Raw genomic sequence first — 16,911 nt, forward strand, 5'->3', positions numbered from 1 at the left:
AGGACTGGTATCGATACAGATAAGGGGAATCTAGACAAGCACGTGAACGAGAAAAGAGGGATATATTGAGCTGAGTCGAAGATAGGGTTTGGGAGCATAAACGCGAGGATGGAACTGTTGGGCCGAATTGCCTTCATCTGAGTTTAGACTTAGTAAACTCCAGCACCATCTTGGCGGAACTCAGGAGTTTTCTACCTATTGCATGTATTTGAGGTGCAATTTGTCTTCCTCCAAATATTGAAAGCTTTTCGTCTTTTCGGGTGAGAATTTCTTGCTGTACAACCTAATGTTTTATCCCTATTTAAGTGAGATTGCTCTCTGGTTTATAGAAATCTACCAAAACTGGAATTTATTAATTCCAAATAAACAGGAAGCAGCTTTCTTTCCATGATTTCATGAGCGAAATTATTAAGACTGGTACTATAATCTGACAGTCCATTTTAAGTATGGGTTTATGACAATACTCAATCGAATTACGAACAGCGATAGCTCACTCAATCACTACAGGTACTTTGTGAAATCTACCAGATCAGTTTTTCACCCGCTGTAGTTTACAGGCGGAGTTCATTGCCCATTATTCATTTTTTTTTCAGATGATTCACTTCACATTCAGTATGACCTCCGTTATTACAAAGCCGCATTGTGCATAAATGCCGTATTTTGTGTTTCTTCATTTCTCAGGTCAGCCTCTGAGTTCACTGAAGTTAGCGACTTTTACATACACACTGTTGTTGGTGAAGAGTGTGGTCTATTGTGGTATTATCTCCATCCTGTACAGGCTGGAGCACCGTGACGTGAAGAAGCCACTTTAAACTGGTATCAACAACCTCCTATTTTAAAATTCTGATAATTTGGCTTTGGCTTTTGCTTGGATTTCCTGTTTATACCCAGAGATTGTAGTTTGCACTATCAGTTTGTGAACAGCTTACAGCTGTCATGTAAATATATCCGGGCAGGGTTTTATTTTCAAGCTTGTGTATGTGGATAATGATCAGAGCTTTCGGATGATTCACTCTACTTGTTAATCAAGTTAATGTGATGTTTTTGCAGAAGTACTGTTTGATGTTTCCAATGTTGCACTTCACGAATTTTTCGCTACAGCTAAATTGCTGTCTTCGTTATACGTTCATCTTGTAATCTTACTTCACAATTTTGCAACTTTGACAATAAAATATATTTCAAACTCATTTGATTCTTTTCCCCTGTTTTACTCTCAGGGAGGCAGGGATCACCGATTTAGTAGTCTATGTTCTAACGAGCACCACTTGAAAATACAGCAGAAATGCCAAAGACTGCTCAAAATATTCCAGTTGACTCCTGCAAAGACTTCATCTATACCGTTAATGTCTGATGTGAAGGAAACCACATCAATTTGTTAATCCCTTATGGATACTAGCGTTCTGTATAGTAACGCGGAGACCTAGACCAAGGATCTAGGGAAGTTTAATTTATAATTGTAAATGGTAATAAAATCAGCAACAAAGATCATGAAGCTTTGGGATTGTTGTTAAAAAAAAAGTGGTTCACTAATGTCCTTTAAAACTGAAGCATAACATCCCTAATTTTGCATTCATTTTCCCTCACAATCAAACGTAACATTCTGTTAGCTTTTCTGATTAATTGTTATACCTGCATATGAACCTTTTGTGATTCATGCACAATGACACCCAGATCTGCCTGCTTATCAGAGCTCTTCAAGCTCTCGCTATTTAGGTAATGTACGTATTTTGCCTTTTTTGTGTCAAAATGGTCAATTTAACACTTTCTCACATCATATTCAAATTGCCAGGTCTTTGTCCACTCATTAATGTATCCATGTCTTTTTGTAGCTCCTTATGTCTTCTTGATAACTCACTTCCATATCTAACCCTGAGCCATGTCGTCATCAAATTTAGCTACCATACCTTGAATTCCTTCATCTGAATTATTTATATACATTAAAAGAGTTGAGACCTCAACTCCGACCCCTCTGGTGTACCATTCGTGACAACCCGCCAGCTTAAAAAAGATTCTTTCATTCCTACTTTCGGCTTCCTGTTAGCTAACGAATCTTATGTCCATGCCAATATCTTCCCCCCAACTTATACACTTAATGGTAAGGCCCTGGAGAGTATTGCCGAACACAGAGACCTTGGAGTGCATGTTCTTAGTTCCTACAAAGTGGAGTTGCAGGTAGACAGGGTAGAGAAGAAGGCGTTTGGTATGCTTGCCTTTATTGGTTAGTGCATTGACTTTCGGAGTTAGAAGGTCATGTTGCGGCTGTACAGGACATTGGTTAGGCCACTTGTGGAGTATTACGTTCGCTTCGAGTACTCTGCTATAGGAGAGATGTTGTGCAACTTGAAACGGTTCAGAAAAGATTTACAAGGATATTGCCAGGGATGGAGGGTTTGAACTATAGGAAGAGGCTAAATAGGCTGAGGCTATTTTTCCTGGAGCGTCAGAGGCTGAGGGGTGACCTTATCGAGGTTTATAAAATCATAAGGGGCATGGATAGGGTGAATAGATAAGGTATCTTCCAGAGGATAAGGGAGTCCAAAACTAGAGGGTATAGATTTAAGGTGAGAAGGGAAAGATTTAAAAGGGCCCTAAGGGAAAACATTTCCACGCAGTGGGTGGTGCTATGGAATGAGTGGTCAGCGGAAGTGGTGGAGGCTGGTACAATTACAATATTTAAAAGGCATATGAATAGGAAGTGTTTAGAAGGATATGGGCCAAATGCCGGCAAATGGGACTAGATTTATTTAGGATATCTGGTTGACATGGACGGGTTGGATCGAAGAGTCTGTCACCGTGCTATACAACTCTATGACACTATGACTCTAATTGGCACCTAATCGGGTTCCTTCTGGAAAATTAAGTGTAATATGTCTACGAGATCCCCTTTATCTGCAGCACAAGAAACTTCTTTAAAGAATTCCAATAAATTAGTTTAACATGATCTCCCTTCTGCAAAACCATGTTGGTTCTGTCCGATAACCTTGGACTTATCCAAATCTTTATTGGTGGCTTCTAACGTTTTTTCTTAGACAGATATTAAATTAATTGACCCGTAGCCTCCTGTTTTCTGTCTCCCTCCCCTTTCGAATAAAGGAGTTACAGTTGCTACTTTCCAATTTAAAGGAACCTTCCCAGAATCTAACGAGATCTCGAAAATAAAGACCAACGCATCAAGTATCTCTATTTACAATCACAAGAACCAACGATCATTTTAAATGACTAAGATCTCTTTAGGTCTCTCTTTAGTCAAGAATTAATAGTGCAGGTGCAGACTTGTAATGAAATTGCTGACAAGATTCAGAAGCACTGACGCCCTCTATCAATTCTACAATGAAAACAGAGCATTCTCGAGGGCAGTTAGAGCTGGCTAATAAATCCCCACGATGTCCACATCCCGGAAACGAAAAAAAAATTCTGGGAAGTTTTTTGAAACTAATAATAACCATACTTCAGATGTAGCACGGCGTCAGTTTTACAATCGCAGCAGTACATCTTGGAGAGGATAAAGCGGGGTGGTCAGTGATTTGAGTTGGAGAACGTGATGCAGAATGACCCCGACAATGAATTTTCGATCTCTTTCTTGTCTGCAGCAGAAGGTGGAGGCTTGCCTGCCTGTCACTTTTGCCGAGCAATGCCCTCAAGCTATACATAACAGATTTTTCTCTCTACCCGTGACAGATGGCCAGGGATAAATACAAAATACTGTAACCCAGCTTATTTGTATTCAAGAGATAACAAGGTGTAGAGCTGGATGAACACAGCAGGCCAAGCAGCATCCTAGGAGCAGGAAGGCTGACGTTTCGAGCCTAGACCCTTCATCAGAAAATTTGTATTCAATTTTATTTCACACGTAATTCTGTGATTCCATACGCAATATATATGTTAGAAGTTATTGACTTCGTCTGCTCGTATATTTCCCTGAGACTCGCGAGGCAATGAATTTTGTTGACAAAATCTTTCCTCTACGGCATAACGTTCAGAACCGTTAAAAGTGGGAAAGACAGTTAATTAAGGGGAATGTTATGTACATTGTTCGAGTAGCGAGCTCTTCTCAAGAGAAATAAAAGATCAAATGTTTGGATCGGCAAATATCTTTGGGTCAGTAACTCGCACTGCTCATGTAAACTCAGTCCCTTTGTCAGCTATCATGAACATGACGGTAACATCCTAAATCCATGCTCGACAAAGGCACTTCCCATCGGCCGGTGGAAATATCCACTCTGGCTGCCTGCCTCTATGGTTTTGACCAGAATCCGGGAGAGGGAGTTTGTGTCCTTCTGGCGGCCTAAAGTTGGGGTGGCTCACTTGTTAGTATTGCTGGCTCACGGCGCCAGATTCTAATCTTCGTTGACTGTGTGTATTTCCGCCGGGTGCTCCCGTTGCCTCCCACACGAAAGATGTGTGGGTTAGGTGGATTGGCCACATTAAATTGCCCCTAGTGTGCAGGGTAGGCGGATTAGCCGTAGGAAATGCGGGACGCTCTTTGGAGGAACAAGATGGGCCGAATGGCCTCTTTTGGCACTGTAGAGATTCTATAAGTGGGCAGGGGCATCGGACTATGTAATCGTCAAGGAGAATAACAATCTGATCATTTCCCTTTGTGTGCCTATGCTGAGGCAGTTCTAGCATCGCCTTAACGTTGAAATGCAAAGAAACATTAATCACACCAAGTAAAAGCAAGCGTTTGGAGTTGATTTTCAGTGCATTTCAGTGCAACTGTATTTATTTTAAACACTTCAGACAAGTTGAACTTTTTACATTTGGTGATTTTGTGTTAGAGGGTTTAATATCAGTTCAGTACCAGCCACGTTGGCCTTCACTCACTGTCAAAATTGTTTAATCGATCAAACTTGGATCCATTTATTGTTCACCGTGAGCGTAGATGTCCTTGTAAATGAACACTTGTCAAACATTACCATTATGTTGTGGCAAATGTGATTCATTCGTACAAATAAAAAGGACTGAAATACCGATACTGAAAAATCCACGAGAATGAAGGGGAGATCGGCTAACGTGAGTGGAATCGTTTCTGACTCGCGTTCTTAGTGATTTTTTCTGTGAGCGATACCCCGAGTTTCAACACCCGCTTAATTCACTGAACCTCACAAACCTTTCTCAGAGTTCTCCGTCAGCAATGTTCGTGAGTTATTCGGTTTTTGTACCTTGCAGATTTTCTATCTTCAAAAATAAGATCATTCAAATTTAGACACTGCATTAATCCAGCACCTATCGGGGCGATATGCTTTAATTTCCTCATATTCAGGTACAACTAAGGGCATATTTGTCAGGGATAACAAGGTGTAGAGCTGGATGAACACAGCAGGCCAAGCAGCATCAGAGGAGCAGGAAGGCTGACGTTTCGAGCCCGATAACCTTGAGATAACCTTGTTATCTCAGATTCTCCAGCATCTGCAGTTCCTACTACCTCTGAAGCATATTTGTCAGGTTTCATTTTTAAACAGTTAAAGGGTTAAATTAAAGATTAAACAAAAAGGCCCTTTTCTATAAGCTGCAGCAAAATTCCTAGAAGCAAAACTCCGTTAATTTGCACTAAAATTGCAATTTACGAAATTACTGAAATAAAACATGTAGAACTCTTAGAATCTGTCTTCTACCACAACCCGTGTATATATTGACAGCTGATTCAAGCAGAGTCTGATTTTCGTACATGAAGCCTCGAGGTTCAACAAACTTCACCTCTTTGAGGGTTTTTTTGTCGTTCTTTTTGCCCTCAGATTCTATATAAAAAGTTTAGAGATTAGATTAAATTCACTATTTAACAAATGTTCAGTTAAATCTCGGGAGAAACAAGGCGTTGCCAGTCTTTGGATAAAGGATTGAAAGCAGAGTTTAGGTACAAATGGGTGATTTTTTGGGTTGGCGAGCTGTAACTAGTGCAAATAGGACTGGATCAGAGCTGGGGTTTCAACTGTTTCCAATCTATATTAATAACCTGGATGAATGGATCAAATGTGTGGTAGCTAAATTAGTTGATTGCCCCCATATTAGTAGGAAACGAAATTATTAAGAGGAGATAAAGAGTCCGCAAATGGATTTAGATTCATTAAGTGATTTGCTAAAACAATTGACAGATGGAGCAAAAAAGTGGGAAAATGTGAACTTGTCCGCTTTGGCAGGAAGAATACAAAAGTAGCATATTACTTACATGGAGAGAGATTGCAGGATTCTGTGGTACAGAGGGAGCTGGGCCTCCTGGTCTATGCATCACCAAGCGTTAGCTGCAGGTACAGTAAGTCATTAGGAAAACGAAGTGTATTTTTTGGAAACAGAATGGAATATGAAGTGGGGAGGTTTTACTACAGCTGTGCAAGGCCTTGATAAGACAACATCTGGAGTACTGTACAAAGTTTTGGTTCTACTTTAATTTGTACGTATACACATTGGCAGGAACTCAGAGAAGGTTCACTCGATTTATACCTGAGGTAAAGAGCATATTTAGTGAAGAAAAGATAAAGATATTCAGCTTTTACCCATTGGAGTTTAGAATAATTAATGTCTTATTAAAACGTAAAGGATCCGGAGAGGAATTGGAGAGTAGAATTCCTTTAGTGCGAGTAACTAGAACTAGGAAGCACAGTCTAATACGAGGTCCTCCTTTTAAGACAGAGATAAGGAGCAAGTTTTTTTTTAAATCAGACTGTTGTTGATCAATGGAATTGTCACCTCCGGAAAGCAGTGAATTTGTTCAAAGCTGAGTTAGATTTTTGTTCGACCAGTGGGATCCGAGACCACAGCCACAATAGCCATGACCTTATGGAATGGTAGAGCAGACTTGAAGGGCCAAATAGCCATTCACACACTTTAGTAAAATTCCAGATGAATTAAAACTTTAATGACTTGCTAGGCTGGAACACCTCTACCCAGTTCGGATGTGACACCAGAATTATATCCCCATTAACATTACTGTCTCCTGACTCCAACATTATACCCATTGTCTGCATTACCCATGCCTGACTGGTTATGGGACTTTGCAACCGACTCAGTGAAAAAGTATCAAACTTCACTCACTTTTCAAAGCTCACAGTCACTCTATCCTCCACAATGGCCACCCCTTTAAAATAAAGAAAATTCATTTCTGAAGAAGGGTCTAGGCCCGAAACGTCAGCTTTCCTGCTCCTCTGATGCTGTTTGGCCTGCTGTGTTCATCCAGCTCTACATCTTGTTATCTCAAAAGTCATTGTTAATGCCTGTTTGTTATATCCTCACGGTAAATACTGAAGCAACATAATTAGTTAATATTTCTTGCCTCTGCCTTTGCAGGTTTCAGAAAAATATTTGCTGGCAGCCATTCTATTTCCCAATGTTGTTATATCAATAGCTTAATGTCAGAAATGGCCTGGAAAGCGCCGTTATATCCTGGTTTGTCTTTTCTAAAAACCTCAGCCGGCGGTTAGGGAACGGATTTGAACGGGTGGTTTGTTCAAACTGCAGGGGCTGACTCTGTTTCTCCGCACAACTAACGGACTGAATCTCGGCCACATTAACCACATCTGGAAGAGAGGGTGAAAGATGCTTAACATCTGGAGCTTTGGAGGGTTTGTTTTAAACTCGACAGTTTCCAAGCTGTAATTCTGGAACTTTTTTTGTAAAGTAAGGGCGGATTACTTTCTTCCCACTTCCCCTATACGCTAGCCTACTTAATCTCTTTACCCCTTCTCTAAATACAGTTTCTTTTTTAAACGATCGGAATCTTAAGAGAAATGATTGGACTTTGTAAACTGAGACGAACGGCCCAATTTTGAATGCAGTTCAAAGCCGTCAAACCATTCGTTTCAAGAACAAAAACAAAACTCCTCCAAAATAACACACATTTTGTGGATGAGTTTTACACAATTTCTAACACAAATTAAATAACTTCTTTAATAAACTTGCCGAGTTATTCCGCGCCTCAAGGCGACAGTTGCGGTTTCCATTACTACAACGGTCACGGAAAATGTGATTATTTCTTGATTGCGCCACGGGCAATGAGAGGCAGAACTGATGTTAAAGCGCCCTGGAGTACTGATGTAAAAAGTATACATTGACGCATCTGGGTTATGTCCCTTGCAGAAATAGAAATATTGAGTATAACATTACAAAATTCGCGATAAACATTTATACAATACCAGTTGGTCTCAGCTGGTGCATTGTGTTCAATTTTGGGCACCAACATTTGGGAAATAGACAAGACTCAGGAAAGGGTACGGATAAGATTATAATGGAGAAATGAAAGTTTTCATTTATGCCGAGAGATCGGGAGCGCTGGAATTGTTCTACTTACAGCAGTGTTGTTTAAAGGGGAGATTTATTGCAAAAAGTCCAAGTTTTGATACAGTAGATCAGGAGAAACTGCTTAGTGTCATATGACTACAAAGTAAATTTAAGGTAATTGGCAAAATAACAAGGTGAGCTGAACAGTTTTGCTTTTACGTAATGACCTGTTATGAACTGGAAAGCGCTGTCTGAGAAGGTGGTAGAAACAGCTCAACGGTAAATTTCCAAAAAATCAATTTGATAAATACATTTTCAAAAGAGAGGTGGGGCAAAAGGGAACATTTGTTACAATGTTAAGAGTTGTAAGCAAAAATGTGAACACATTTTACATCAGACTCTCAAATAGTCTACAGAATGATTATTCTATGGTTATGTTCTGTTCAGAGCACGGTCAAAACTTCCTGTTCTCAAACTAATCTCCTGCAGTTGAGAAAACAGGAAATTATATTTACTAACTATTTAATCAGAACCTTAAGTCTCTAGCATTGAGTCTGGTGAGTGGAGAAGCCACTGAAGTTCTGGTCATCTTTGTTCTGTTCAGTGGGCTGCAAAATTGTAACACATTTTACCTCAGCACCTCATCTAATTCAGTCTCCCTTGATGCCTCCGTTACTCTTTTACATTATCTTTTAAATACTATGAACATAAAGGTGGAAGCAGCGATAAATTTTAAGATAAACTATTAATATAACATTGGGAAATAGAATGGCTGCCAGCAAATATTTTTCTGAAACCTACAAAGGCAGAGGCCAGAAATATTACCTAGTTATGTTGTTTCAGTATTTACCACGAGGATATAACAAACAGGCATCAACAATGACATTAAATAATTAAATGTTATTAATAATTTATGATTATATCATAATGGGATAAGTGCTTTTAAAAAGAAAAGATGAAATATATCATGTAAACAAATTAATAAATGGATATTATCCCTTCAGAGACAACAGAAAGCATTAAATCACCATCTGACTGATTGACCTTTTCTCATTTGGCTGACGCGGCAAATCTAGGTTGCTTACTACACACATACCAGAGAATAGCTATCTCCAACATTTATTGCTTAATTATTGTTTTATTTTTGTCAAATATACTGAGATTTGGTGAAAAGTGTTGTTTTGTGTGTTCTACAGGCAAATCATATCATACAAAGTGCACCAGGGTAGCAGAACAGAGTGCAGAATACAGTGTTACAGTTGCAGAGAAGGTGCAGAGAGAGAAATCAACATTATCATTTAAGAGGTCTATTGAAAAGTCTGATAACAGCAGGGAAGAAGCTGTTTTTGAATCCATTCGTACGTATGTTCAAGTCTAGCATTCTGTCTGTAATAGGGTTGGATTAAGGGCCTAAACTATGCCAAGTTTTAAGAGGCCTTATAATATTACCAAAAAAATGTATCATTCTCACTGAAAGGACAATGAAATTCGAAATATCAAAGCTTTTTGCATATATACATATGTGAAGATACAATAACAACTAAAAACTATCTAAGACATGTGTCTTTCAATAAGCCAATTGGCATTACAAAATACTTTCAAATGAAAGTACTTTATGATTTCTTGATGAGCATATATGCTCATTTAATCTGTTTAACCTGCAGCAACACAAGAACAATAACACAGATCAGCACTTACAAAATGGATGCAGCAACACAAGCTGCAAAAGGGTTAAAATGCTTCTCCTTTTAGATTTTTGATTAGAAATTCACTGATAATGTCCTCAATTGATAATCTATGAAGTTTATCTCTTTTTATGCACATAATGCTTCGTGCAGGCAGCTTTCCTGTGCCATTTATATCTGCAACTCAGGCTTGATGCTTCTCAGCTGCGATGATTGCCTTTCTCCTCAGTATTTACTTACCACTAGACTCAAAAAAAGCCACAGAATTGCTTCTCTATCAGGTAAAATCAGCCAAATCCTATTTCAGAAGATGACTTCATAGAGGCCCTGGTGGTATATATGTCCTTTATCTGAATAACTTTCCTTGAAAGAAGCTTATAAGTGTTTCTTTTTCTCCAAGAAGATTAACATGGACATCATCAGGATATTTTTCATCAAACATTTTGTACTTCTGAAAAACTGTTTGCAACATTTTTGTGTGACTGTCATTTTGTTCAAGTTGGTTTCTGGTAAATCCATCTTAGGCATAAAGGATTTAACTCAAAACTTGACCCTTGGTGAAAGCGTTTCATCAACATCAAGTGCATCACCATCATTGGCTTATTTCACCCTTTCTTCTCCATTTAATCACACATATAGTTTACACGAAACAGGCCTTCTTTAGTTTTGAGTTAAAATTCATCAAATCTTCTGTGAGTTTCTTTCAAGAAGTGAGACAGTGACATATAAAGCTTTGCACATATGCTAAGAGTTATTCTTGCATCCTGTAAGGCATTGTTGGATTTGTGGAAGTGATCTAACAAATGATTCCAAGTTTCTGACATGGACACAAACTCTAAGTCCTCCATTTGTCCCCTAGAATATTAACTTCTCTCCTTGTATCATGTTTTTCACAGTCATCAGTATGAAGATGAGTAAGATCATCAATAATTGAACCAAAACTCTCAGCTATCAATGGAGGAGGCTTTGCATTTGTTCCTCATCTAGCAACAGAGAGATGTTTTGATATAGATTTCTCAGTTGCAGAATTTAATTTGCAAAATGAGCTGAAATGGTTTTTGCTTCTTCATGTGACATACCAGCTTTCTGACTGCATTTTTACCCTAATCCATCTCATTCTAATCAACACTACTGTCGTCACCTAAACCTGCTGCTTGATGCTACAATAATGGGGATTCAAAATTATTACATTAAAATGCGTCAAATACCTTTCCTCATACTGACTATCATACAATATTGTAAAGAGGTACTACATAGGGGTTGCTTTCAAGCCTATCTTTAGATAAGAAAATGGTCCAAAAAGATGAACTGTTATTGGTTCTCAGGTAAAGAGACTGCTAAAAAGTGGGAGGCCTTCAAAAATGAGATAACAAGAGTCCAGAGACATTATGTTCCTGTTAGTGTGAAAGGCAGGGCTGATAGTTGTAGGGAATGCTGGATAATTAGAGAAATTGAGGCTCTTGTTGAGAAAAAGAATGAGGCAAATGTCAGATATAGACAACAGGGATCGAGTGAATCCCTCAAGGAGTATAAAGGCAGTAGAAGTGTACTCAAGAGGGAAATTAGGAGAGCAAAAAGGTAACATGAGGTAGCGGTGGCAATTAAGGTTAAGGAGAATCCAAAGAGATTCTTAACATGTTCTACAAACATATTAAGGAAAAAAAGAGTAAATAGGGAGTGAGTAGGTTCCCTCAAAAATCAATAAGGCCGCCTGTGTGTGGAACCACAAGATATGGGGGAGATACTAAACGAGTATTTCACATTGGTGTTTACATGGAGAAGGATATGGAAGCTAGAGAACTTGGGGAAATAAGTAGCGATATCTTGACAAGTGTCCATATTACAGAGAAGGAACTGCTGGACATCCTAAAATACAGAAAAGTGAATACATCTCCGGGACATGATCAGGTGTAACCCTGAATTTTGTGGGAAGCCAGGGAAGTGATTGCTGGTCCCTTTGCTGAGATATTTGTATCATCGGTAGCCATGGGTGAGGTGCCTGAAGACTGGAGGTTGGCTAATGTGGTGCCATTATTTAACCAAGGTGATAAGGAAAAGCCAGAGAACTATAGACTGGTGAGCCTGACATCAGTGGTGGGCAAATTGTTGCAGGGGATTCTAAGGGACATGATTTACATGTATTTGCAAAGGCAAGGTCTGACTAGGGATAGTCAACATGACATTGTGCATGGGAAATCATGTCTCACTAACTTGATTGAGATTTTTGAAGAAGTGATAAAGAAGACTGATGAAGGCAGAGTGGTGGACGTTTCTCTATATGGACTTCAGTAAGGCATTTGACATGTTTGTGCTGGTAGACTGATTAGCAAGGTTAGAACACATGGAACACAGGGAGAGTTAGCCATTTGGATACAAAACTGGCTTGATGATAGGAGTCAGACCGTGGTTGTGGATGGTTGCTTTTTGGACTAGAGGCCTGTGACTAGGAGTATGCTGCAAGGATTCATGCTGGGTTCACTGTTTTTTGTCATTTATAAAAATGATTTGAACGTGAATATAGGAGGCATGTTTAGTAAGCTTGTAGATGACATCAAAATTAGTGGTGTAGTAGACAGCAAAGAAGGTTACCTCAGAGTACAGTGGGACCTTGACAAGATGGGCAATTGGGCCAAGGAGTGTCAGATGGAGTTTAATTTAGATAAATGTGAGGTGCTGCATTTTGGTAAGACAAATCAGCGCAGGACATGTACACTTAATAGTTATGTCCTGCAGAGTGTTGCTGAACGAAGAGACCTTGGAGTGGAAGTTCATAGCTCCTTGAAAGTGGAATCACAGGGTAGAGAAGAAGGCATTTGGTACACTTGCCTTTATTGGTCAGTGCATTGAGTATAGGAGTTGGGGGTCATGTTGCAGTCGTACAGGACACTGGTTAGGCCACTTTTGGAATACTGCATTCAGTTCTGGTCTTCCTGCTATAGGAAAGATGTTGTGAAACTTGAAAGGATTCAGAAAAGATTTACAAGAATGTTGCCAGGGTTGGAGGTTTTGAGCTATAGGGAGAGGTGGAATAGGCTGGGGTTATTTTCCCTGGAGCGCCAGAGACTGAGGTGGGCCTTATAGAGGTTTATAAAATCATGAGGGGCATAGATAGGGTGAACATCCAAGGTCTTTTCCACAGAGTAGGGGAATCCAAAACTAGAGGGCATAGGTTTAAGGTGAGAGGGGAAAGATTTAAAGAAAATGGCGCAACCAACTTTCCCTCATTTCTATTCACACCGACAAAGAAGGACATCAGTTTAACTAGGACACAGTAACAGTACTTGGACAAGCAAAACAAAAACAAGCACTAGAATTCCTGGAGGCCTGGTTTTCAACCACTGGTGCCAAAAACAAACATGTTGAAATAGACCCCATCTACATACCACCTGAAACAGAACTACCCACCATGACAGACTGAACCATATAAATTCAGAATGGAACAGAACAACAGCGCTTCAACAGAGGCTAGACAGCACTGAGAATGTCACCTAGAAGGGGGACAAAACGTTTGCACAAAAACCAGTAAGCTTGGCGAACCAACCAACAACTCCATTTAAAAGGGAAATAAAGGGCAACTTTTTCATGCAGAGGGTGGTGGGTGTATGGAATGAGTTGCCATTGGAGGTGGTGGAGGCTGGTACAATTACGACATTTAAAAGGCATCTGGATGGGTACATGAATAGGAAGGGTTTAGAGGGATATGGGCCAAATGCTGACAAATGGGACTAGATTTCTTTAAGATATCTGGCCGGCATGGACGAGTTGGGCCAAAGTGTCTGTTTCTGTGCTGTATGTCTCTATGACTCTATCACTCTATGATGGAAAAGGTACTATCATTTTGCAGAATCTGATGATGTTTGGAATGACCTCATTCCAAAATCACAGCAAGCAATGAATGGCTCCCTCTGGTGATGGAACATTGACAGTACATGTTGCATTTCCCACCAACGAAATAGGTGTGAGCTTAAATCTGGTAAATACTGCCACAAAGTTCCAGACAACAATAAAAACATCTCGAAATCTTTTGGCAATTTTAATGCAATAAGAGTCCCAAGGCAGTCACAGGAGTTGATAAAAAAAAAATACCACGTCAAATTAAGAGATATTCGAGACAAATGACCAAGAGCTTTAAGGGTCTTTTTTGATAACAAGGCTTAATATGGCATCTTTCAGGGCAAGTCGAAATCTCAGAACAACCACGGAGCAATGTAGCAGAGAAGAACTGCATTCAGCTCATCACATAACACAGTTAATGAAATAATTTTTGAAACGTGTTGTAATTAAGGATATGTGACAGCTAAGTTGATAAACCACACAAACTGTTCAAATAGCAATATCTCAACAACCAGATAATCCTGATAATGTTGGCTAAGGGATAAATATTGTCCAGGAAAAGAGTTCTGTTGAAATTATTCCATAAATCCCATACATCCACTGGAATAGGCAGACAGATCTTCATTTTCACAAGACAGCGCCTCCAGCAGTGCAGGATTTCCTTAGCACAACACTGGAAATATCAGTCTAGACTTTTGTGCTCAACTCCTGAATCCCACAATTTGCAAAGGCAAGAGTACTACCAACTGAACCACGTCAGACACTAGATTTATAGGAGAATCTTGAAGAGGTCTAGGGGACAATTCTAAAAATTAGGATTCAAGAATCTAAAGATACAACCACTGATGGTGAAGTGAAGAGAATAAACTTGAAACAACAAGGTGCAGGGCTGGATGAACACAGCAGGCCAAGCAGCAGCATAGGAGCAGAGAGGCTGACGTTTCGGGCCTAGACCCTTCATCAGAAAAGGGGGCAGGGAAGGGGGTTTTGAAATAAATAGTGAGAGAGTGGGAGGCGGATAGAAGAGGGATAGAGGAGGGGATAGGTGGAGAGGCAACAAACAGGTCGAAGAGGCGGGGATGGAGCCAGTAAAGGTGAGTGTAGGTAGGGAGTTAGGAAGGGGATAGGTCAGTCCAGGGAGGACGGACATGTCAAGGGGGCGGGATGAGGTTGGTCGGTAGGAGATGGAGGTGCAGCTTGAGGTGGGAGGAGGGGATAGGTGGGAGGAAGAACAGGTTAGGGAGGCAGGGACGAGCTGGACTGGTTTTGGGATGTGGTAGGGGGAGGGGAGATTTTGAAACTTGTGAAATCCACATTGATACCATTGGGCTGCAGGGTTCCCAAGCGGAATATGAGTTGCTGTTCCTGCCACCCATTCAAGTTGTCTTTGTTGAACGTAGTGAGTTTTGGTTCATTTGTTGAAGTACCACATAAGAGACTTATTGAAAGTATTGAAGACCATGGGATATAAAGGTTACTGGCTACAAATACTCAAACTTGACTAAGAAACAGAAAGAATAGCTTAATGCTGAAAATCTGTGTGTGTATATATACTTATTCTGAATTCTTCTTATCTAATGAAATGCTAACATTTTTATGGCAAGGTGTTCACACACCATTATACTTTTGAGTTACAATGAAGTAGACATGAAATATATCCTGGTTGTTGATTAAAATTGTTGGTGAATGGATAACAATGGAGTGTTGATGATGGTAGTCCAGTTGATTCTGTGTATTCAAAAGGCATTTGACAAAATGCCAATATAAATAGACATTAAGCACACCAAAAACCCTTGGAATTAAAGAGATAATGGCAGATATATATTTTGAAGAAGGGTCACTGGACCCGAAACATTAACTCTAAATTCTCTCTGAACTGCCAAACCTGCTGAGATTTTCCAGCAATTTCTGTTTTTGTTTCAGATTGCCAGCATCTGCAGTTCTTTCAGTTTTTTTAAAATATGTTAGTGACTTGAACTTGTGCACATTGGTACAGGGGTAGGCCATTCAGCCCATCTTGCCTGTCCTGCCAACCAATGCAATCATGGCTGATCTGTGATGCAACTCCAATTATTTAAGCTTATGGTGCATAATTTCGAAGTTGACAAAACAAATTAAATTTGTGAATGTAGGAAACAATGAGAGGTATAGTAAAGAACTACAGAAAGACACAGAAGTTCTAAAGAGGGTTCATCCGCTGGGAGAGTTGATTCTGTTTCTCTCTCTCCACAGATGCTGTCAATATTATGTATTTGTGGCATTTTCTGCTTTTATTTCAGGTGTAGTCTGGTGAAAAGGGCAGTCACATGACAAATGTGGTTTAACACTAAGAAATGTGAGTAGCTGTGGTTGCTCTCCTTGAAAACTGTGAATATTAAGGAGAGATTTAAAAGAGATCTTCAAAATTGTGAAGAGTTTTATGGAATAGATGAAGAGCAACTGTTCTCATGAGCACAAAGGTCATTAATCAGAGACATAGCTTAAAGGTAATTGGCAAAAGTACCAGAGGTGAGATGAAGAAGAATGTTTTCACAGAGAGACCATCTCTGATTTTCCTGAAAAGTTGATGGAAGTAGATTGAATAGTAACAGGTCTAAATTGGCAACTCTTTCTTCTCCAGCACAATGGCTCCCTCTGTACTTTGTACAGATGAAGAGTTATAGGTGTACTAGCTTATAGTTGTTTGTCACATTAAGATCTTATCTGGCTATCCACGCAGAATTGTTCGTGTGAAAAGGGTTTGGGTGAAGCTGGGAACAAGTGTGGTTCAGCTATTTAAGTATGTACCTGCAGTATCATGGGGTTTCCTTTCAACATGTTCTGGAGCTTTGAGCTTGGGTTTTAAAAAGATGTGATGTGAATCTACCCGAACACCTTGCAGTTTACTTACAATGTTTGTCGCTGGGAAACTCTGACTGAGTTCTTCTGATTGAGCAATTTATTTCAGTGGAAAATCACTGCAAAACCTTTTTGTAAATCGTAAACAGGTTTCCACTGAACACTATCTAATTTAAAATAATTAGAGATCCCTTAAGGAAATCCTTTCTTTATTTGGCAGAGAGAAGGACTCCACCAAACAATTTGTTAGCTTCAAGCCACTCCTGATTAATGATGATGTTTTGGCACTGGAGGGTGTGCAAAGGAGGTTCACTAGGTTGATTCCGGAGTTGAGGGGGTTGGC

At 39.7% G+C, this 16,911-nt stretch overlaps 2 protein-coding genes across 3 annotated transcripts in view; one reads left to right on the forward strand and one right to left on the reverse strand.

Annotated features, from left to right (window-relative positions):
* The window catches only part of LOC109921863 (immunoglobulin kappa light chain-like), an 82,967-nt gene extending 81,780 nt beyond the window's left edge, over window positions 1-1,187 (forward strand). Inside the window, exon 6 of the mRNA XM_048596190.1 lies at window positions 682-1,187. Within this exon, the coding sequence (XP_048452147.1) occupies window positions 682-812 (131 nt within the window). The 3' untranslated portion in view covers window positions 813-1,187. The remainder of the gene's footprint in view (window positions 1-681) is intronic.
* Window positions 1,188-4,691: 3,504 nt separating this feature from the next.
* The window catches only part of stard3nl (STARD3 N-terminal like), a 45,524-nt gene continuing 33,304 nt past the window's right edge, over window positions 4,692-16,911 (reverse strand). Inside the window, exons 9-10 of one of the 2 annotated variants that reach the window (XR_007261912.1) lie at window positions 6,167-6,239; window positions 4,746-5,178 (exon numbers count right to left, since the gene is read on the reverse strand). The gene's annotated coding sequence lies outside the window, so the exon portion shown is untranslated. Of the gene's footprint in view, window positions 5,179-6,166; window positions 6,240-16,911 lie in introns of both variants that reach the window. The other variant, XR_007261913.1, reaches the window with a different exon arrangement.

The sequence above is a fragment of the Rhincodon typus genome, chromosome 4 (genome assembly GCF_021869965.1).
Source record: "Rhincodon typus isolate 14 chromosome 4, sRhiTyp1.1, whole genome shotgun sequence".
Lineage (NCBI taxonomy): Eukaryota > Metazoa > Chordata > Chondrichthyes > Orectolobiformes > Rhincodontidae > Rhincodon > Rhincodon typus.